Source organism: Mustelus asterias, chromosome 19 (assembly GCF_964213995.1).
Source record: "Mustelus asterias chromosome 19, sMusAst1.hap1.1, whole genome shotgun sequence".
Taxonomy (NCBI): Eukaryota; Metazoa; Chordata; class Chondrichthyes; order Carcharhiniformes; family Triakidae; genus Mustelus; species Mustelus asterias.
This window is the reverse complement of record NC_135819.1, coordinates 31,072,969-31,095,736: the sequence shown is the minus strand read 5'-3', so window position 1 is coordinate 31,095,736 and position 22,768 is coordinate 31,072,969. Positions and strand designations below refer to the sequence as shown.

The following is a 22,768-nucleotide window of genomic DNA, read 5'->3' as shown; positions in this document are numbered from 1 at the left end:
CTGGCCAATGTCCTGAGAACTATAGAATCCCTACAGTGCAGGAAGAGGCCATTGCGTTTACACCAACTCTCCAAAAGAGCCGACCCTCCCCATCCCTGTGTATTCACCATGGCCAATCCACCAAACCTACATGCCTTTGGATACCAAGGGGCAATTTACTATGGCCAATCTACCTAACCGGCACATCATTGGACTGTGGGAGGAAACTGGAGCACCCGGAAGAAACCCACACAGACACAGGGAGAACGTGCAAACTTCACAAAGACTGTCACCTGTCATAGAATAGAATCAAGAATCCCTACAATGCAGAAGGAGGCCATTTGGCCCATCAAGCCTGCACTGACAACAATCCCACCCCAGGCCAGGCCTGTAACCCCACGTATCTACCTTGCCAATCTGCCGGACACTAAGAGGCCATTTAGCATGGTCAATCTACCTAACCAGCAAATATTTCAAACTGTGGGAGGAAACCGGAGCACCCGGAGGAAACCCACACAGACAGGAGAGAATGTGCAAACTCCACACAGACAGTGACCCAAGCTGGGAATTGAACCCAGGTCCCTGGCGCTGTGAGGCAGCAGTGCTAACCACTGTGCCACCGTGCTGTTCTTAATTAGACAGGACTCCCGGAGGCGGCTTCTTGATTGGCTGCCTGCAAGAAGATGGTGAGAGATATCCCGACCGAAAATTGATGCTGCGTTGGTTCATGAGCCATCCAGGAAAATCCAGCCTGAACTTTGCCCAACTGTCTAAGAACGGCATTCTGATTTTCCCCTTACCTCAATACAATCCCCTCCCTGTGCAAACCTGAGGAAAGGTAAATCAAGCCGACCCTCCAGCAGATAAAAAGCCTTGAGGCAAACATTTTTAGGGGCTGAGGGTCTTCAGGAACAGCTTAGCACTTGAAACGTTTAACAGCTTTTAAGTTTGAGCAGAGGACGGCACATTTACATACAGACTCTCAGAGGAGCTCCTGAAGTGGCTCAGCAAGAAACAAATTCTTCAAGAAGCCTCATCACCAGCTACTCATAGGCAGCATGCAAGGGCAATGCGTGCTGGCCTTGCTCTCACCATGAGAATAAAATTAAACTCTCGCTGTGTTGCACGATTTCCTGCCAGATGGTTACAGGCCCTTCCTTTGAGTTTTTGCAGCTTTGAAACAAACAGTCTCACTTGCCAGCACGTTGGAAGCCAAGAGTATGAGGCCGTCTGGGGTTTTGCATACCATAACCTCAGCCAAGGAGGGATTATGAGCGGTCATTTTTAACACTGACTCTTTATAAAGGGCTTCACAAGGGGGGGGGAGTATCCAGCAGGTAGACTGGGATCTGGAATTCTTCAACAATTCCTGATACCATGGAGAATGGGCAAAGGAAAATTGCGTTCATTTTTCAAGCTTTTATGGATATAGTTTAAGATTTTAATTTGAATGATTTCGGGCATTCATACTGACTCTGTGCATCACCTCTAATGTCCCTGTGTATTCTTTCACTTGGCATGGCAAGGGCTGTATGGATTGCTCAGATCACTGCCTGTCACTCATGTCACCCAATTCATGTTGCCCCATTAATCTATCAATCCGAGTTAAAACCTCACACAAACCCGATTTGCCAAGAAGGATATATAACCAGAACTTAACATTCACTCCACAGAGTGCCTATTACTTGTTGCATTGTAGATAAATGTGGGGGTTCCAGTCACTCAGCACTGTATCAATATTGTTTGCCTAAAGTGCATCGAGAAGGTGCTTAACTGTTAGCAATGTGTGGAGTATTTACATTTATTCTCGAATTTCGTCTGGGTGCTCAGGTTTCCTCCCACAGTCCAAAGGTGTGCGGATTAGGTGCATTGGCCATGCTAAATTGCCCCTTAGTGTCCCCTTGATGCATAGGTTAGAGTGATTAGCGGGGTAAATATGTGGGGTTACAGGGATAGGGCCTCGGTGGGATTGTTGTTGGTGGAGAACCTTAGTTAGGCTGCTCTTGGAAAATAATGTTCAATTCTGGTCGCCACACTACTAGAAGGATGTGGAAGCTTTGAAGAGGGTACAGAAAAGATTTACCAGGATGGTATGGAGGGCATTAGCTAAAGTAAAGTTTATTCATTAGTCACAAGTAAGGCTTACATTAACACTGCAATTAAGTTACTGTGAAATTTCCCTAGTTGCCACAGTGCAGTGCCTGGGTAGGTCAGCACGTCTTACAGAATGTGGGAGGAAATCGGAGCACCCGGAGGAAACCCGCACAGGGACGGGGAAAACATGCAAACTCCACACAGACAGTGACCCAAGTCAGGAATCGAACCCAGGTCGCTGGCACTGTGAGGCAGCAGTGCTAACCACTGTGCCACCGTGTCGCCCTATGAGGAGAGGTTGGAGAAACTTGGTTTGTTCTCACTGGAACGATGGAGGTTGAGGGGTGACCTGATAGAAGTCTACAAGATTATGAGAGGCATGGACAGAGTGGATAGTCAGAAGCTTTTTCCCAGGGTGGAAGAGTCAATTACTAGGGGGCACAGGTTTAAGGTGCGAGGGGCAAGGTTTAAAGGAGATGTACAAGGCATGTTTTTTTACACAGAGGGTGGTGGGTGCCTGGAACTCGCTGCCGGGGGAGATAGTGGAAGCAGATATGATCGTGACTTTTAAGGGGCATCTGGACAAATATATGAATAGGTTGGGAATAGAGGAATATGATCCCTGGATGGGTAGGGGGTTTTAGTTCAGTTGGGCAGCAGACTTGGAGGGCCAAATGGCCTGTTCCTGTGCTGTAATTTTCTTTGTTCTGTGTTCTTTGTTCAGACTCGATGGGCCGAATGGCCTCCTTCTGCATTCTCGGGATTCTATGGTTTCTATGGTTTCTAATCAGTGATTAGTGCAGAATGGGGAAAAGCTGAGTAATATTCTGTAATTAGCAAATAATAAACTTTTTCAGGAAAACACATCTGTCTAAATATTTCACAGTGAATTTTTGCTGTTCCAGATCAGTTTGGCTGCATTGCTTGGATTCTATCTGTACTGCACCACATACCAGGTTGATGAGAAGACTACACTCCAATTTATAATAAAGGTAATTGATGAGTGATATAATAATGAAGTCAAATATCTATCCATTCAGCCTTAAGTCAAGTCTCACTAACCCGGATTACATTGGGATTTGGTAACAGCCATGTGCCTGTCAGTTTGTCCATTCCTTAATCCAGTGAGATATCATTTTGCTTCACGACTATCTGGATCACAATGCGTTATTACTGGAGTTGATGCGAGGGCTTGTGGCGCAGTGGGTAAAGTCCCTGCTTTTGAGCCAGAAGCTCCGGGTTCGAGTCCCACCCCAGGACTTGATGGTCAAGGAAGGTGCTTCATAATGTAGCCAAACAGGTTGAGTGTCAACCTACAAAATCCTTCCAAACATGCCAATGGCTGGCAGTAAGAGTGGGAGAGACTCCTGGTCAGCCACGCTTGATGTGGAGTGGCGCCCTCTCAAGCTATAAGCCCCTGATGACAGACTAGTGACCTGTTCCAGGAATAACTAGCTATGGGAACAGATGAAAGGCTGTCTTGTGCACCACTGGATGTGGGAAGAGAAACAGCAAACAAACAACTGGAGTTAATGGAGTGCCTGAAGCTGATGAATTTGAGGTAGAATTCAGCTCGCTGTTGCTGAGACACAGCAGGCACATGTTCCATTTTCATACACATCGATTGCCAAGTGAAGGTGTTACAGAATCAAATAGTGCATCAGGGTAAGAAAGGTTGTGCCATATTTTCAACTGTTTTTAATCTTTAAAGGGTTTAAGTGTATTAATCTCACTCACTTGACTGTTAAAAGAGCGTTTCCAGAGAGTAAATAGAAAGTTAACTCCAGCAGGAAATTAATTTATTTCATTATGTTACACTTGTCTCAATTTAATTTCATAGACCTTAGAATGGTTACCATACAGGAGGAGGCCAGGCCGGCTCCCTCAGCTAGTCCCACTCTCCTGCCTTTCTCTTGTGGTTCTTCAAACCTTTTCCTTTCAGATCATATTCCAATTTCCTTTTGAAACTCATGATTGGACCTGTCTCCACCACACTCTCAGACAGTACATTCCAGATCCTAACCACTCACTGTGTGAATCTGTCCCCACCACACTCTCAGACAGTGAAGCCCACTCACTGTGTGAATCTGTCTCCACCACACTCTCAGACAGTGCATTCCAGATCCTAACCACTCGCTGTGTGAATCTGTCTCCACCACACTCTCAGACACTGCACTTCAGATTCTAACCACTCGCTGTGTGAATCTGTCCCCACCACACTCTCAGACACTGCACTTCAGATTCTAACCACTCGCTGTGTGAATCTGTCCCCACCACACTCTCAGACAGTGCATTCCTGATCCTAACCACTCGCTGTGTGAATCTGTCTCCTCCACACTCTCAGCCAGTGCATTCCAGATCCTAACCACTCGCTGTGTGAATCTGTCCCCACCACACTCTCAGACAGTGCATTCCTGATCCTAACCACTCGCTGTGTGAATCTGTCCCCACCACACTCTCAGACAGTACATTCCAGATCCTAACCACTCGCTGTGTGAATCTGTCTCCACCACCCACTCACTGGGTGAAACCGTGTTTCCTCATGCTGCCTTTGCTTCTTTTGCCGGTCTTCTTGATTCAGTGCCCTCTGGTTCACGACCCTTCCGCCAATGGGAACAGTGTCTCACTCTCTACTCTGACCGGACCCATCTTGATTTTGAACACCTCGATCAAACCTCCTCTCTGCCTTCTTTTCTCTAACTGAAACAGCCCCAAATTCCCCAGTCATAGAATCCCACAGCGCAGAAGGAGGCTATTCGGCCTGTTCAATCTGCACTGAATCTCTTGACAGAATGTTGTACCCAAGGCCTCTCCCCCGCCCTATCCCCACAACCCCACACACTTAACACGGGCAATCCACCTCACCTGTGCATCTTTGGACTGTGGAAGGAAACCAGAGCACCTGGAGGAAACCCATGCAGATTCCACATAGGCAGTCACCTGAGGCCAGAATTGAAACCAGGTCCCTGGCGCTGTGAGGCAGCAGTGCTAACCACTGTGCCACCGTGGCTGCCCCAATCTATCCCCATAACGGAGGTATCTCCCTAGGAACCATTTTCGTCAATTTGTTCTGCAACCACTCCAATGTCTTCATATCTTTCCACAAGTGTGATACCAGTATTTCTATGAGTGTTCTTTAAAATGGATACATTTTCGATTAAGAGTGCTAACTTTGATCTAACTTTCCTGTGGCAAGTGGGACGGTGAAATTCAGCCAATGTATCTGGTGCTCACATCCAGAATTAATCTTGCTATAGCAGCTTGACCTTGTGGTGACATCAGTACAGCTTTGTTGTATTTTAATGCACAGGTTACAAGTAGCTTGGTTGTATGACATTGCAAGCACTGGAATGGTTTAGAATGCATTCAGGCTTCCATAGGGTTAGCCACAGACTTCAGTTTGATTGCAAGGGTGGAGGGGAGTGGAGGAGGAAGGGAGGTCACAGTGCAGGGGGCAGGTATTCCCATTTATGGATGGAAGGGTAAGTTCAGAGAATAAGTTAATCTAAACTGCAACACCAAACAGTTCCAAGTGCCAGCCATTCCCCGAGTTTAAATCCACGCATACCATCTTAATTAGAATGCCTTAACCTCATGCTAAAGTTCACCATCCGAGGAATGTGCTGAGGCTATAAGTCTTTTCTCACCCTTTGCTTGCAATCCAAATCCCCTGGATCCGAATCACAGGAATTGTGAGTCAGACCTCCACGTTTTTGCAGCTGGATTTTAATTGTAGCCGACACCCCTCCCCTCCCAACCCCCCCCCCCCCCCCCCCCCCCCCCGCCGCCAGCCCCCAGCCCCCGCCATGAAGTCCCATGAATCTCTTAGCCGCAGTCAGATTACAGTGTGATCCATCAACACTGAGCCTGGTCCAAGTACAGTCATGAAAATGTTCTGTATTATCAGTTATACATTACTGCTCTAAGCAGTCTATGTTTGATGCACCCTTTCAAGTGAGGTAGACTTTGGCAGTTGATTTTATTCTGCCGAATTAGTCTTTAGGTCGACACTAGTTGGTGCTACCTGTTGTAATATGGACATCAGAATTCATTACTGACCAGAGAGAATTCATCCCTTCCCACACCAGCCACCTTTAGAGTTTTTCCAACTTATAGATTTTGCCAACTGAATGTTAATACATGCTATATTGTGCATCGTTTTGAAAATACAAAGCAAAGACTTGCCATTTATACAGCATGCGGCGGCACGGTAGCGCGGTGGTTAGCACTGCTGCCTCACAGCGCCAGGGACCTGGGTTCGATTCCCGGCTTGGGTCATTGTCTGTGCGGAGTCTGCACGTTCTCCCCATGTCTGCGTGGGTTTCCTCCGGGTGCTCCAGTTTCCTCCCACAGTCCGAAAGACGTGCTGGTTAGGCGCATTGGCTGTGCTAAATTCTCCTTCAGTGTACCCGAACAGGCGCCAGAGTGTGGCGACTAGGGGATTTTCACAGTAGCTTCATTGCAGTGTTAATGTATGCCTACTTGTGACACTGATAAGTAAACTTGTGCACAGCAAGCTCCCACAAACAGCAGTTAGATGATAATGCTTTATGGTGATATTGTTGGAGGGAGATAAATTGGCCGCAGACATGGGGAGGGTGGGCTGTGTGTAACTCCTGTGGCAGTGCTTCCCTGGAAGAGGGGGAGGGGGAGGGGGAGGGGGAGGGGGGGTGGTGGGCACAGAGAGGAGAGGGGGGGAGGGGGGGGTGGTGGGCACAGAGAGGAGGGGGTGGGAGGAGGACTCTTGATCCCCACAACAACACTCCATCCTCTACTCCCAGCTCCTCTTTTTGGCTTTGATAGTGCCGAAGCTGTTCAGACTTGTCCTCATTTCAGCCGCAAAGGACTGTTCTTGTTATCTTCACCAGTACTGGCTCTCTGTGTCCATATCCGGTTTTGCTCGGGGCATATCAGGGCGGTATCCAAAGATCTCAGGGTGTGTTTGATGTGTTGTGGCACTCCCAGTGGGGAATCAATCTGTGGTAATGGCCGGCAACTTAAGACATCTGCATTCGAAATGTGAGTACCCAGTCTGGAATGAATACTCATAGGCTGATTACAACAACGCTCGGTGATAGACTCTGGCTGAGGCAGTGGGAGGAATGGCTTTATCCTCCTGAACAAGACCAATAATTGTTTCTGGTCTGTAACTATCGTGAAGTGCCGTCCTTATACAGACTGGTGAAATGTTTTCACCCCCATACACCATCCCCAAACCCTCTTTTCAATCTGGGAGTAGCCTCTCTAAATCCACCAAGATCCTGGAGGCGAAGGCCACAGGCTGCTATATTCCATCTCCTGTCATGTGTGATGTCTACTTGTCCTGTTGGCGTTTTGCCTTCGAGTGTAAGGCCAGTGTTCAAATAATGCACAGGATTCCCCACAAACCCGTTCAGTATTAAACAATGCACTGACCCTGCTCATCCAAGAGAAGACCCAGATATTGCAGGGTCCCATTCCCAGGTGGAAAGCGGACAATGAAAGGCCCAATATGGCGTGTGGCACGGATAGACTCATTCCCCTCTGGGCATGAGCCAGGTTGTTTAGTGTTCCCTATAAACCTCTAGGGCACCCACCCCAGCTGGTGTTAGTCTGTTGCTTATGCAGTGCCTGGTTCCACAATCACAGATCAATTCGTGCCTCCCTGCCCTTTGAACTGCAATGGGCCCAGGGCCAGGGTCATTGCCAGGAGATCTTTACCCACCAGCCTTTGTGCCCGTCTAGCACACGCAATTTGCCAAGGCTGTACCAACTAGCCAGGCAGATTTATTTGGCATGGTCTTGCCCCAAGATTGTGCATTCCTAGATGCCCGTGTGTGAGGCGGGATTCAGTTCTCGAGTCCGAATGTGCACACAAGCGGAGGGGTCTGCGTTATTGGTGACCTGGAGCAGGCAGTATAACTCCAGTCCGCCTTTCGCCAGTGCTAGTACTTCATTGTGGCAAGCCAAAAAAATACATTGAATAGGTTGGGACTTTATTCCCTGGAGCGTAGAAGATTGAGGGGAGATTTGATAGAGGTGTATAAGATTTTGATGGGTATAGATAGAATGAATGCAAGCAGGCTTTTTCCGCTGAGGCTAGAGGAGAAAAAAACCAGAGGGCATGGGTTAAGGATGAAAGGAGACAAGTTTAAAGGGAATATTAGGGGGGGCTTCTTCACGCAGAGAATGGTGGGTGTGTGGAATGAGCTGCCGGATAAAGTGGTAAATGCTGTCACTTTTGACAGGATAAAGTGGTAACCTCCCCCTCCCCTTCCCCCTCCCCTTCCCCCTCCCCGTCCCCCTCCCCTTCCCCTTCCCGCTTCCCCTTCCCAACATCCTGGTAAATCTTTTCTGTACCCTCTCCAAAGCCTCCACATCCTTCTGGTAGTGTGGCGACCAGAATTGAACACTATATTCCAAGTGCGGCCTAACTAAGGTTCTATAAAGCTGCAACATGACTTGCCAATTTTTAAACTCAATGCCCCGGCCAATGAAGGCAAGCATGCCGTATGCCTTCTTGACTACCTTCTCCACCTGCATTGCCACTTTCAGTGACCTGTGTACCTGTACACCCAGATCCCTTTGTCTATCAATACACTTAAGGGTTCTGCCATTTATTGTATATTTCCTATCTGTATTAGACCTTCCAAAATGCATTACCTCACATTTGTCCGGATTAAACTCCATCTGCCATCTCTCCGCCCAAGTCTCCAACTGATCTATATCCTGCTGTACCCTCTGATGGTCCTCATCGCTATCCGCAAATCCACCAACCTTTGTGTCGTCCGCAAACTTACTAATCAATCCAGTTACATTTACATATGTATTACAAACAGCAAAGGTCCCAGCACTGATCCCTGAGGAACACCACTTGTCACAGCCCTCCATTCAGAAACGTACCCTTCCACTGCTACCCTCTGTCTTCTTTGACCGAGCCAGTCTTGTATCCACCTTGCTAGCTCACTTCTGATCCCATGCGACTTCACCTTCTGCACCAGTCTGCCATGAGGGACCTTGTCAAAGGCCTTACTGAAGTCATGTAGACAACATCCACTGCCCTACCCTCATCAATCATCTTCATCACTTCCTCGAAAAACTTGATCAAGTTCGTGAGACACGACCTCCCCTTCACAAAACCATGTTGCTCTCACTAATACGTCCACTTATTTCCAAGTGGGAATAAATCCTGTCTCGAAGAATCCTCTCCAATAATTTCCCTACCACTGATGTAAGGCTCACTGGCCTGTAATTACCTGGATTATTCTTGCTATCCTTCTTAAACAAAAGAACAACATTGGCTATTCTCCAATCCTCTGGGACCTCCCCTGTAAGAGTTTTAACAACACCAGGTTAACGTCCAACAGGTTTATTTGGTAGCAAATGTCATTAGCTTTCGGGGCACTGCTCCTTCGTCAGATGGAGTGGATATCTGCTCTCAAACAGGGCATACAGAGACACAAAATCAAGTTACAGAATACTGATTAGAATGCAAATCTCTACAGCCAACCAGGTCTTAAAGATACAGACAATGTGAGTGGAGGGAGCATTAAGCACAGGTTAAAGAGATGTGTATTGTCTCCAGACAGGACAGCCAGTGAGATTCTGCAAGTCCAGGAGGCAAGCTGTGGGGGTTACTGATAGTGTGACATAAACCCAAGATCTACATTCTTCAGTTCCTGCCTAATATTGTTGTAATTAGCCTTACCCCACTTTAGCACCTTAACTTGAGGACTACTCTTATCTTTATCCATCAGTACCTTAAAGCTTACTGAATTGCGGTCACTGTTCCTGAACTGCTCCCCCACTGAAACATCGACCACCTGGCCGGGCTCATTCCCCAATACCAGGTCCAGTACGGCCCCTTCCCTAGTTGGACTATCTACATACTGTTTCAGGAAGCTCTCCTGGATGCTCCTTACAAACTCTGCCCCAGTCACATCCCTAGCACTAAGTGAGTCCCAGTCAATATAGGGGAAATTAAAATCTCCCACCACAACAACCCTGTTACTTTTACACCTTGCCAAAATATGCCTACATATCTGTTCCTCTATCTCCCGCTGGCTGTTGGGTGGCCTATAGTAAACCCCCAACATTGTGACTACACCTTTCCTATTCCTGAGCTCTACCCATATTGCCCTGCTGTATGAACCCTCCGAGGTGTCCTCCCGGAGTACAGCTGTGATATTCTCCTTAACCAGTAGTGCAACTCCACCACCCCTTTTACATCCCCCTCTATCCCGCCTGAAACATCTGTATCCTGGAATGTTAAGCTGCCAATCCTGTCCTTCCCTTAACCAAGTCTCTGTAATGGCAACTACATCATAGTTTCTAGTACTAATCCAAACTCTAAGTTCATCTGCCTTACCTGTTACACTTCTCGCATTGAAACAAATGCACTTCAGTCCACCAGACCGTCTCTGATTTGCAATCCCACCCTGTCTGCTGTTTCTCTGAGTCTTACTGGCCCTACTCTCTCGTTCCCCTTCAGCTAATTCACCTTTGCTTTGGGTCCCACCCCGCTGCCAAACTAGTTCAAATCCTCCCGTGTGACACTAGCAAACCTCCCGGCCAGAATATTTGTGTCCCTCCAGTTTAGTTGCAACCCGTCCTTCTTGTACAGGTCCCATCTGCCCCGGAAGAGACCCCAATGGTCCAGATATCTGAACTCTCCCTCCTACTCCAGCTGTAGATACTCTTAGTATCAGGGGAACTAACAGGATAAATATGTGGGGTTGCAGGGATAGGGTCTGGGTGGGATTGTGGTCAGTGCAGGCTTGATGGGCTAAATGACCCCCTTCTGCACTGTAGGAATTCTATGATTCTGGAAGAACAAGGGCAGCAAATACATGGGAACACCACCACCTGCAAGTTCCCTCCAAGACACTCACCATCCTAACTTGGAAATATATCGCCGTTCCTTCACTGTCGCTGGGTCAAAATCCTGGAATCCCTCCCTAACAGCACTGTGGGTGCACCTACACCACATGGACTGCAGCGACTTAAGAAGGCAGCTCACCCCAACCTTCTCAAGGACAACTCGAGGTGGACAATAAACGCTGGCCAGCCAGCGACGCCCACATCCTGTGAATGAATGAAAAAAACATTTGACATTGGGAGGCGGGATTTTCCCGTCCTGCCCGCCATGGGAACCGTAGTGAGCGGGGCAGAAAATTTGGCGGACCATGCAAAGGTCCGTTGACCTTGGACGGGAATTTCCATTCTTGGGACGAGTGCGGCCAGAAAATCCTGCTCTGGGTCACGTAAGGAGACATTCGCACCGATAGCCAAAAACTTGGTCAAAAATGTAGGTTGTAAGATCGAAGCACGTGAAAAAGAGGAAATAGAGAGGTTTGAACAAGAACAAAGAACAATACAGCACAGGAACAGGCCCTTCGGCCCTCCAAGCCCGCGCCGCTCCCCGGTCCAGGATTGAATCCTGAATCCAGGATCCCCGCCCAATTTTCCAGCCTATCTACATACCAAAATCCTATCCACCGAGCTGTCCCTCACAGCTACGATGCTTTGTTCATTACAACCTATTACCTCACCCCCACCCCCCCATTCCAGACCATGTGATCTCCAGGGAGAGGCGAAAACCCAGAGTGAAAAACCCCCAGGGCCAATATGGGGAAAAAAAATCTGGGAAATTCCTCTCCGACCCCCTGAGGCGATCGAAACGAGTCCAGGAGATCACAATGGCCCCGATCGGAAAATGCTTCCCAACCCTAGTCATTTCCACTTCCACGAACACCATATGAATTCCCTGCCCCCGAGACAGGTTCCCAACTATCCGCAGTCTCGCTCTGTACTGGCACCAGCAAGATGATCATAGAATGAAGCCTTGAAACAAGAAACAAGGAACAATTAGCCCGCGCCGCTCCCTGGTCCAAACTAGACCACTCTTTTGTATCCCTCCATTCCCACTCCGTTCATATGGCTGTCTAGATAAGTCTTAAACGTTCCCAGTGTGTCCGCCTCCACCACCTTGCCCGCAACACATTCCAGGCCCCCACGACCCTCTGTGTGAAATATGTCCTTCTGATATCTGTGTTAAACCTCCCCCCCTTCACCTTGAACCTATGACCCCTCGTGAACGTCACCACCGACCCGGGGAAAAGCTTCCCACCGTTCACCCTATCTATGCCTTTCATAATTTTATACACCTCTATTAAGTCTCCCCTCATCCTCCGTCTTTCCAAGGAGAACAACCCCAGTTTCCCCAATCTCTCCTCATAACCAAGCCCCTCCATACCAGGCAACATCCTGGTAAACCTCCTCTGTACTCTCTCCAAAGCCTCCACGTCCTTCTGGTAGTGTGGCGACCAGAACTGGACGCAGTATTCCAAATGCGGCCGAACCAACGTTCTATACATCTGCAACATCAGACCCCAACTCATATACTCTATGCCCCGTCCTATAAAGGCAAGCATACAATATGCCTTCTTCACCACCTTCTCCACCTGTGACGTCACCTTCAAGGATCTGTGGACTTGCACACCCAGGTCCCTCTGCGTCTCTACACCCTTTATGGTTCTTCCATTTATCGTGTAGCTCCTCCCTACATTATTCCCACCAAAATGCATCACTTCGCATTTATCAGGATTGAACTCCATCTGCCATTTCCTTGCCCAAATTTCCAGCCTATCTATATCCTTCTGTAGCCTCTGACAATGTTCCTCACTATCTGCAAGTCCTGCCAGTTTTGTGTCGTCCGCAAACTTACTGATTACCCCAGTTACTCCTTCTTCCAGATCATTTATATAAATCACAAACAGCAGAGGTCCCAATACAGAGCCCTGCGGTACACCACTAGTCACAGGCCTCCAGCCGGAAAAAGACCCTTCCACTACCACCCTCTGTCTTCTATGACCAAGCCAGTTCTCCACCCATCCAGCCACCTCCCCCTTTATCCCATGGGATCCAACCTTTTTCACTAGCCTACCATGAGGGACTTTGTCAAACGCTTTACTAAAGTCCATATAGACAACATCCACGGCCCTTCCTTCGTCAACCATTTTGGTCACTTCTTCAAAAAACACCACCAGGTTAGTGAGGCACGACCTCCCTCTCACAAAACCATGTTGACTATCGTTAATGAGTTTATTCCTTTCTAAATGCGCATACATCCTATCTCTAAGAATCTTCTCCAACAACTTCCCCACCACAGACGTCAAGCTCACCGGCCTATAATTTCCCGGGTTATCCTTCCTACCCTTCTTAAATAATGGGACCACATTGGCTATCCTCCAATCCTCTGGGACCTCACCTGTGTCCAGTGACGAGACAAAGATTTGCGTCAGAGGCCCAACGATTTCACCTCTCGTCTCCCTGAGCAGCCTTGGATAGATTCCATCAGGCCCTGGGGATTTGTCAGTCTTTATATTCTCTAACAAACCTAACACTTCCTCCTTTGTAATGGAGATTTTCTCCAACGGTTCAACACTCCCCTCCGAGACACTCCCAGTCAACACATCCCTCTCCTTTGTGAATACCGACGCAAAGTATTCATTTAGGATCTCCCCTACTTCTTTGGGCTCCAAGCACAAGTCCCCACTTTTGTCCCTGAGAGATCCGGGGTTGGAATTCCAGAACGTAGGGTCAAGGCAGCTGCTGGCACGGCTGCCAATGACAGAGTAATTAAATTCCAATGATGCACGAGTAGCCAGAATTAGAAAAGCAGAGATATCTTGGATGGTTGTAGGGCTGGAGGAGATTAGAAAGCAGGGAGGGGCAAAGGAATAGAGGTGTTTAAGAATACTGGTGAAAATTTTTAAGCAATTTATGATGATGTTGCCACTCCTAAAACTTGTAGAGTCAAACCCCAGTCTGCTTGTGATGTCCTGCAGCAAGGCCCTTTCATAAAGCACAGTCTATTCCAAGCAATCTGACTTGATTCATGATGGCCAGTGTGGGAATTTACTGTTTCTCTGTGAGGTCTCAGTTACCACACCAGATCGACACCTGTCCCAGCAGATCTGCACCCAGTTCAGACTGACAGGATAAAAACTTTGGAGACTGAAATTGGGCCTTGGGGGGGGGGAAGACACTCCATCTAATTTCCTTCCCCCCTAACTGCTCATTTGTTGGCACCCATTTTGCATTAGTGTCTGAGGTGAAGTATGCCCCTGTCTCCCTGGGAAATGAGTTTGGAAAAGTATGATAGCAGGGAACTGTATAGCAAAGTAAGGAGTCTCACAACACCAGGTTAAAGTCCAACAGGTTTATTTGGAATCACGAGCATTCGGAGCACTGCTCTTAGAATCATAGAATCCCTACAGTGCAGAAGGAGGCCATTCGGCCCATCGAGTCTGCACCTTACCACAATCCCACCCAGGCCCTATCCCCATATCCCCACGCATTTACCCTATCTAGTGCCTCTGACACTAAGGGGCAATTTAGCATGGCCAATCCATCTAACCAGCACATCTTTGGACTGTGGAAGGAAATCGGAGCACCTGGAGAAAACCCACGCAGACACGGGAGAACGTGCAAACTCCACACAGACAGTGTGGAGTTTGCACGGGCATTGAAGGAGCTTACAGTGCTAACCCCAGTCCGATGTTAGATCTCCACACCATACAACGGTATTGGGTATTGGTGAGACCAGTATGTACAGTTTGAAGGTCTCCTTACGAAAGGAAGTCTACTACATTGGAAGCAGTTCACAGCTGGCTTGCTGGGCTGATTCTGGGGGGGTTGAAGGGTTTATCTTATGAGGAAAGGTTGAGTGGTTTGGGCCTATAGCAGGCCTGTCCACCCTGTTCACTTGGCGGGGGGGGGGGCACAAAATCATTCTTTTCTCCCTCAAGGGGCCAATGAGCAAATTCCAGAAAGGTTATGGGCGTGATTTTCCAGGCCCGCTGCGCTACTTGAGCAGTGCAGCGGGCCGGGAAATTTAAATGGTAGGGAGAAACGGGATTCGCGACCGGCGTCTGGCTGGTCACAATCTTCCCCATCCATGTTTCTGGATCTAATCAGCCTCATGCCAGGGAACAGCGTGAGGGTGATTACAGAATGCTCATAGAGATCAGAATCTCGAGAGTGAGCTCTAAAGCTTCTGCCCCCATTGGTAGAGGTCCACCCCTGTGGAGATCACATATAGTCCCCATCAATGGGGATCAGGTGTGATGGCCTCACTGGCAGGAGCAGAGACCATTGAGGCCCCCGGTGAGCTCAGGGGCATGGGAGGAGCATGCCCCCAACCTGGCACCCTGGCACTGCCCACTGAGCACTCTGGCACTGCCCAGCGGGCACCGGGCAGGGCCAAGGGGTGGGGCTGGAGGGGAGGGACCAGATGAGGTGGAGCCAGACCAGGGTTGGGGGTAGGTAGGAGGGGAGGGAATGGGGGGAACTCTACATAGGGGTGGGGGCTAGTGGTCAGGGATCGGTGGCCAGTTGTTGGGGATCAGGGAAGGGTGTGTTGGGGATCGGGGAGGGTGTGTTGGGGATCGGGTGAGGGTGTGTTGGGGATCGGGGAGGGTGTGTTGGGGATCGGGGGAGGGTGTGTTGGGGATCGGGGGAGGGTGTGCTGGAGATCGGGGGAGGGTGTGTTGGGGATCGGGGGAGGGTGTGCTGGAGATCGGGGAGGGTGTATAGGGGATCGGGGGAGGGTGTGTTGGGAATCGGGGGAGGGTGTGTTGGGGATCGGGGGAGGGTGTGTTGGGGATCGGGGGAGGGTGTGTTGGGGATCGGGGGAGGGTGTGCTGGAGATCGGGGAGGGTGTGTTGGGGATCGGGGGAGGGTGTGTTAGGGATCGGGGGAGGGTGTGTTGGGGATCGGGGAAGGGTGTGTTGGGGATCGGGTGAGGGTGCGTTGGGAATCGGGGAGGGTGTGTTGGGGATCGGGGGAGGGTGTGTTGGGGATCGGGGGAGGGTGTGCTGGAGATCGGGGGGGTGTGGTGGGGATCGGGGGAGGGTGTGTTGGGGATCGGGGGAGGGTGTGTTGGGGATCGGGGGAGGGTGTGTTGGGGATCGGGGGGGTGTGGTGGGGATCGGGGGAGGGTGTGTTGGGGATCGGGGGAGGGTGTGTTGGGGATCGGGGGAGGGTGTGCTGGAGATCGGGGGGGGTGTGTTAGGGATCGGGGGAGGGTGTGTTGGGGATTGGGGGAGGGTGTGTTGGGGATCAGGGGAGGGTGTGCTGGAGATCGGGGGAGGGTGTGCTGGAGATCGGGGGAGGGTGTGCTGGAGATCGGGGGAGGGTGTGCTGGAGATCGGGGGAGGGTGTGCTGGAGATCGGGGGAGGGTGTGTTGGGGATCGGGGGAGAGTGTGTTGGAGATCGGGGGGGATGTGGTGGGGATCGGGGGAGGGTGTGTTGGGGATCGGGGGAGGGTGTGCTGGGGATCGGGGGGGTGTGGTGGGGATCGGGGGAGGGTGTGTTGGGGATCGGGGGAGGATGTGTTGGGGATCGGGGGAGGGTGTGTTGGGGATCGAGAGGGTGTGGTGGGGATCGGGGGAGGGTGTGTTGGGGATCGGGGGAGGGTGTGTTGGGGATCGGGGGGGGTGTTAGGGATCGCGGGAGGGTGTGTTGGGGATCGGGGGAGGGTGTGTTGGGGATCAGGGGAGGGTGTGTTGGGGATCGGGGCAGGGTGTGTTGGGGATCGGGTGAGGGTGTGTTGGGGATCGGGGGAGGGTGTGTTGGGGATTGGGGGAGGGTGTGTTGGTGATCGGGGGAGGGTGTGTTGGGGATCGGGGGGGGTGTTAGGGATCGCGGGAGGGTGTGTTGGGGATTGGGGGAGGGTGTTTTGGGGATTGGAGACTGGATCCGGCCATCAAGGTTTGGGGCCAGCCACCGGGAGCCGGCCATCGGGGGAGGGGGGTCAGGGAAGGCTTTCGGGAGGCCAGTGATGTCGGGGGATGGTGGGAAGCGCTTGTCAGCCCATCAGTCAGTATACTGGGAGATCGGTGCATGCGCACTAGCCCCCTCTACAGTCTGATGCCAGCCTGTCCAGTGGGATTAGGCCCATCCCACTCCCCCATTCCCATCCCCTACTTGGTCCCGGGTGGGCGAATTCTGCTGTTTGTCTTCAGCATTCACTCCCTCCAGCACAGACGCACAGTGGCAGCCGTGTGTACCATCTACAAGATGCACTGCAGCAACTCACCAAGGCTCCTTAGACAGCACCTTCCAAACCCACAACTGCTCCCGTGAAGAAGGACAAGGGCAGCAGATGCATGGGAACACCACCACCTGCAAATTCCCCTCCAAGCCGCTCACTTGGAAATATATCGACGCTCCTTCACTGTCACTGGGCCAAAATCCTGGAATTCCATCCCTAACAGCACTGTGGGTGTACCTACACCTCCAGGACTGCAGCGGTTCAAGAAGGCGGCTCACCACCACCTTCTCAAGGGCAACTAGATATGAACAAGACCATGGAGTCACATGTAGACCAAACCAGGTAATGGCGGCAGATTTCCTTCCCTAAAGGACATTAGTGACCCAGATGGGTTTTTACAACAATCGCCAGTGGCTTCACGGCCATCAGTAGACTTCTAATTCCAGATTTTTATTCAATTCAAAGTTCACCTTTTGCCGAGGTGGGATTTGAACCTGGGTCCCCAGAGCATTACCCTGGGTCTCTGGATTACTAATCTAGTGACAAAACCACTACGCCACCGTCTCCCGTTTGCCATTCACTTCCGACCCAACCGTACCTCAGCCCTTATGGGTGGGACTTTCCGCTTCTGCCCTGCCATGGGAACCGTCACGGGACGGGGATAGAAAAGTTGACGGATCAGCAAAAGATCTGTCAACTTTGGGCGGAAGTTCCCAGGACGAGAAAATCCTGCTCCGTGAAAGGGGAACATTGAACAGTGAGGAAGCTAAGTTTTCTTTTAAAAGTTAATTTATTAGTCACAAGTAAGGCTTACATTAACACTGCAATGAAGTTACTGTGAAATTCCCCTAGTCGCCACAGTCTGGCACCTGTTCAGGTTAATGCACCCTAACCAACACATCTTTCAGACTGTGGGAGGAAGCCGGAGCACCCGGAGGAAACCCACACAGATTCCGCACAGACAGTGACCCAAGCCGAGAATTGAACCCAGGTTCCTGGCACTGCGAGGCAGCAGTGCTAACCGCTGTGCCACCATGCCACCCCTGTTATGCTATGTGCCAAGTTATGGTAAGATATCTCTAACAAAAGCAGGAAAGATTCAGCAGCTCTGGCAGCGTCTATGGGGTGAGAAACAGGAGTTAACACTTTCAGTCTGTGCGACTCTTTTTCAGAGCTTTTATTTAAATCATACCTGTGCCACTTTCAATGGGTTTGTGATTCTTTGTGCAGTTGATCTACTTCTTGCTGTGTGCCCTGGGTCTCATCCTCTGCATCTCGGCTGTGGCTTTTGCGGCCCACCATCATAACCAGATCAGCAAGTTCACCTGCCAGATGAGTGAGGAAGCGTGCGTCTGCAAGCAGGATCCGGACGATCTGATAGCTCGCACCTTCCAGTACAACGATGTGCCGGACTGTGAGTCTGTCACCAGCACCATCAAACTCTACCTGCTCCTCCAGGTGATCCTCAACTTAATCCTGGCTATCGTCTGCCTCCTGGGATGTTACGTGATGTGGAAGCACAGATACCAAGTGTTCTTTGTTGGCCTTCGTTACCACCCCTTCAAGACCAATCAACAGCAGCCAAAGGTGTAACCCTGATGTTGGGGGGAAAGTGACAATTGCATGTTTGTGGAAAAGTTGGGAGATTGCCCCAGTATAAATGATTGTATAAATGAAAGGGTGGTGTGATATGAAGAAGTGATTTATTGTAGCAGGAAGCTGTGCTTTAGGGAAGCGAATGATTTCACATTATTCCAAGCCCATTCTCCGCAGTAGTGTCCTTCAATGGGTGTGTGTCCTACGGTATTGTGTACCCGTGTAGCGGACAGAATCCAAACACACTCTCCATTAAACCCCAAGAGGAATTTGTAAGTTGCCAGCCGAGAGGTTAAGGATTACGTTGTAAATTGAGTTGTAGATTTCAAATTCCACCACCTTTGCTTCTGAACAGATGAAGGGATATTGTCATCAGATTATGGTCACTGTCTCCTTAACCAACCCACAAGATTTGCCTAAAATTGATTCAACTTCACTGATTATAGGTCAGGTTGCTAACTGTTACTAAACGGGCTCCTGGAGGATTCATCACACGAACCCCGCGCCCCCCCCTCCCCACCCCCACCCCAATCCCACCATCAACACTACCACCACCACCCCCCCCCCCCCCCCCCCCCCACCCCCACCACCACATTCCAGCCATTAGTTGGCCAACACACCTATCTTGTGATACATGGCTTTCCGACACCAATTGGAAAGCAGAAAGACTCATTACCCAATTGGATGATGCCTGACTGTCTGCTAAACAGCCTAACTTATGCCCAGTTTCAATATTTTTGCATCTGGGCAGCTGGGTGGCACAGTGGTTAGCACTGCTGCCTCACAGCGCCAGGGACCCAGGTTCGATCCCTGGCTTGGGTCACTGTGTGGAATTTCCACGTTCTCCCCGTGCCTGCGTGGGTTTCCTCCGGGTGCTCCGGTTTCCTCCCACAGTCTGAAAGACGTGCTGGTTAGGTGCACTGGCCATGCTAAATTCTCCCTCAGTGTACCCGAACAGGCGCCAGAGTGTGGTGACTAGGGGATTTTCACAGTAACTTCATTGCAGTGTTAATGTGAGCCCACCTGTGACACTAACTTTGGCAAAGAGAAATATTCATAGGAAATTTTTAAAAGCGACCTTTGTTAATGGCCCGGTGATTTTTCTCCAGGGGGACACACAGCAACGTGCTGGAGATTAATCTCTAATTCCTGGAGATTCCAGGCCAATCCTGAGAATTGGCAATCCTAGCGATACAGCAGTTTGCAACACGCAAAGCATTAGCGTGCGATATTGCAAAACAGTTTTCCCCATTGTGAATCTAGTCCATCGATCAGTCCTTCGCTGGCAGGGAAGTGTAGCCATGATGTGGAGATGCCGGCGTTGGACTGGGATAAGCACAGTAAGAAGTCTCACAACACATATCCAACCTATCTGACGAAGGAGCTGTGCTCCGAAAGCTTATGGTATTTGCTACCAAATAAACCTGTTGGACTTTAACCTGGTGTTGTGAGACTTCTTACAGGGAAGTGTAGAGCAGAGTGTGTCAATGACACTCTCACAGCTCCATCTTTACCGTGAGACCATTGTGAGCTGTTCTGAAGATTTCCTCCCTTAGTTTATCCATTTGACCCAGGAAGAACAATTGGACATTTCGGAGCAAGATTGAGAATTTAGTGGATGAGAATGATGGGTGTAATCTGGCATACTTGGCACCATTTCATAGAATTCATGGAATCCCTACAGTGCAGAAGGAGGCCATTTGACCCATCAAGTCTGTACTGGCAACAATCTCACCCAGCCCTATCCCCAGAACCCCACATATATACCCTATTAATCCCTCTAACCTATGCGTCCAGGGACACTAAGGGGCAATTTAGAATGGCCAATCAACCTAACTCTCGCATCTTTGGACTGTGGGAGGAAACCGGAGCACTCGGAGGAAACCCATGCAGACATGGGGAGAATGTGCAAACTCCACACACACAGTGACCCGAGCCAGAATCGAACCCAGGTCCTTGGCGCTGTGATGCAGCAGTGCTAACCACTGTGCCACTGTGCTGCCCATTTTGTGGCACCATTTTGTGGCACTGCCGGTTACATCATGTATTCCAGCATCTATACCAGCTCACACATTGAAATTGTCCCTTTAGTTTACCAATGACTTGTATTGATAATTTTTAATTACAATTTTCTCAGAAATGTATTTGGAACATTGAAAAGGTAGCTAATGAGTATATCAGAGAATGGGTCAAAGTCTCTGCGCAAGATCCACTTTGAGTTTGAGGTCATGAGTTACTGCACTAATTTGGAAAGTGCCTTCACACGAACACCAGTCGCGCCTGGAAACAGCTACAATCTTTAACAGGCACAGGGACGTCAGCCTGGGAATGCCAGAGAGTGACTGAGGACCCAGACACACATACACACACACACACACTCACACACCACACATCCACACACACATCCACACACTCACACACACACACACACACACACACACCACAGATCCACACACACATCCACACACACACACACCACACTCACACAACCCTCACACTCACACCACACTCACACGCACTCACCACACTCACACTCACACACCACACACTCACACACCACACACACACTCACCACACACACAACCCTCACACTCACACACTCACACTCACACCACACTCACACAACCCTCACACTCACACACTCACACTCACACCACACTCACACACACTCACCACACTCACACTCACACACCACACACACACTCACCACACACAACCCTCACACTCACACACTCACACACACACTCACCACACTCACACTCACACACCACACACACACTCACCACACTCACACACACACACCACACTCACACACACACACCACACTCACAGACACACACACACTCACAGACACACACAGACACTCACAGGCACAGACACACATTCACACAAGCTTACGCAGACAGATAGACAGACACACAGACTGATAGACACACACATATATACGCAGACACATGCACACAGACGGACACCCGAACACACACATACACATATGCATACAGATAGACAGACACAAACACGGACAAACATACACATATACACACAGAGAGTCAGACACACAGAGATAAGCGCACACAGACACAAACAGAGACACAGACACCCACAGAACTGCATACAAACATAGAGACATATAAACACACAGGGGAGGACACATAGATATACACACCCACACACACACAGACATACAAACAAACAGACAGACACATGTCGAAACACAGACTCATATATACACAGGCATGGGCACATAGGTTCACACATAGACAGTCTTTAACCCGTCTGATCCCTGTTGCTGCAAGGAGGAGCAGACAGAATTGTCTGTCTGTATGTGAGGAGGGAGCAGACGGAGCTGTCTGTGTGTGAGGGGGAGTAGACGGAGCTGTCTGCGTGTGAGGGGGTGGACAGGCAGACATTACTGGAGATAATGAAAGTACAAGGGGGAAGCGTGCAGTGAATAAAGAGGTGGGTTAACAGCACGATCCCTAACTCTCCCCCGCTGAATGGAAATCTGAGCTCCTGTTCATTAATAACCCTGCCTATTTCAGATTTTAAAAGTGGAGGGAGTGACTGTACGAGCTGTGAGGGGACATTGGGGGGGATGTCTACAGCAGCGACAATTTCACTCTGAATATAGATATGTTAATAAAGGGTGATTTTAAAAAACAATCAGGAACACAAGAGACACAATAAAGCTCCCTCGCACTGCATGGAAACATTAATACAAAACAGTCAGCTAGTTTTATTACTTTTTCATTAATTGTGTCTGATACTTATTTGGAATGCATGTTCTGTGGGATGTTTCGCTTTAACATGAAACTGTTCACTGGGTTTCCTGTGTAACGGGATGGGAATGTGCGTTCCCCCTTCCCTCAAATATAAAACATACAAAGCATGAGCTACCTTTCCTTTGCTGTGCCAGCCATTGCCTGGGTCTCCCCCTCTATTTATGATGCTGGTGTTATATATTTAATCATCGTCAATATCCCACCACACTTTTGGATTCTGAGTGCAAGCATCAACGTTTCTAAAGCAATTTTCTAAACAATCTTTGTGTTAAAAAGGTT

General features: G+C 49.7%; 1 protein-coding gene across 1 annotated transcript in view; it reads left to right on the top strand.

Annotated features, from left to right (window-relative positions):
- sspn (sarcospan (Kras oncogene-associated gene)) overlaps positions 1-21,534 on the top strand; it is a 39,866-nt gene extending 18,332 nt beyond the window's left edge. The window contains exons 2-3 of the mRNA XM_078235263.1: positions 2,979-3,065; positions 18,342-21,534. Of these exons, the coding sequence (XP_078091389.1) occupies positions 2,979-3,065; positions 18,342-18,704 (450 nt within the window). The 3' untranslated portion in view covers positions 18,705-21,534. The remainder of the gene's footprint in view (positions 1-2,978; positions 3,066-18,341) is intronic.
- The last annotated feature ends 1,234 nt before the right edge of the window (positions 21,535-22,768 follow it).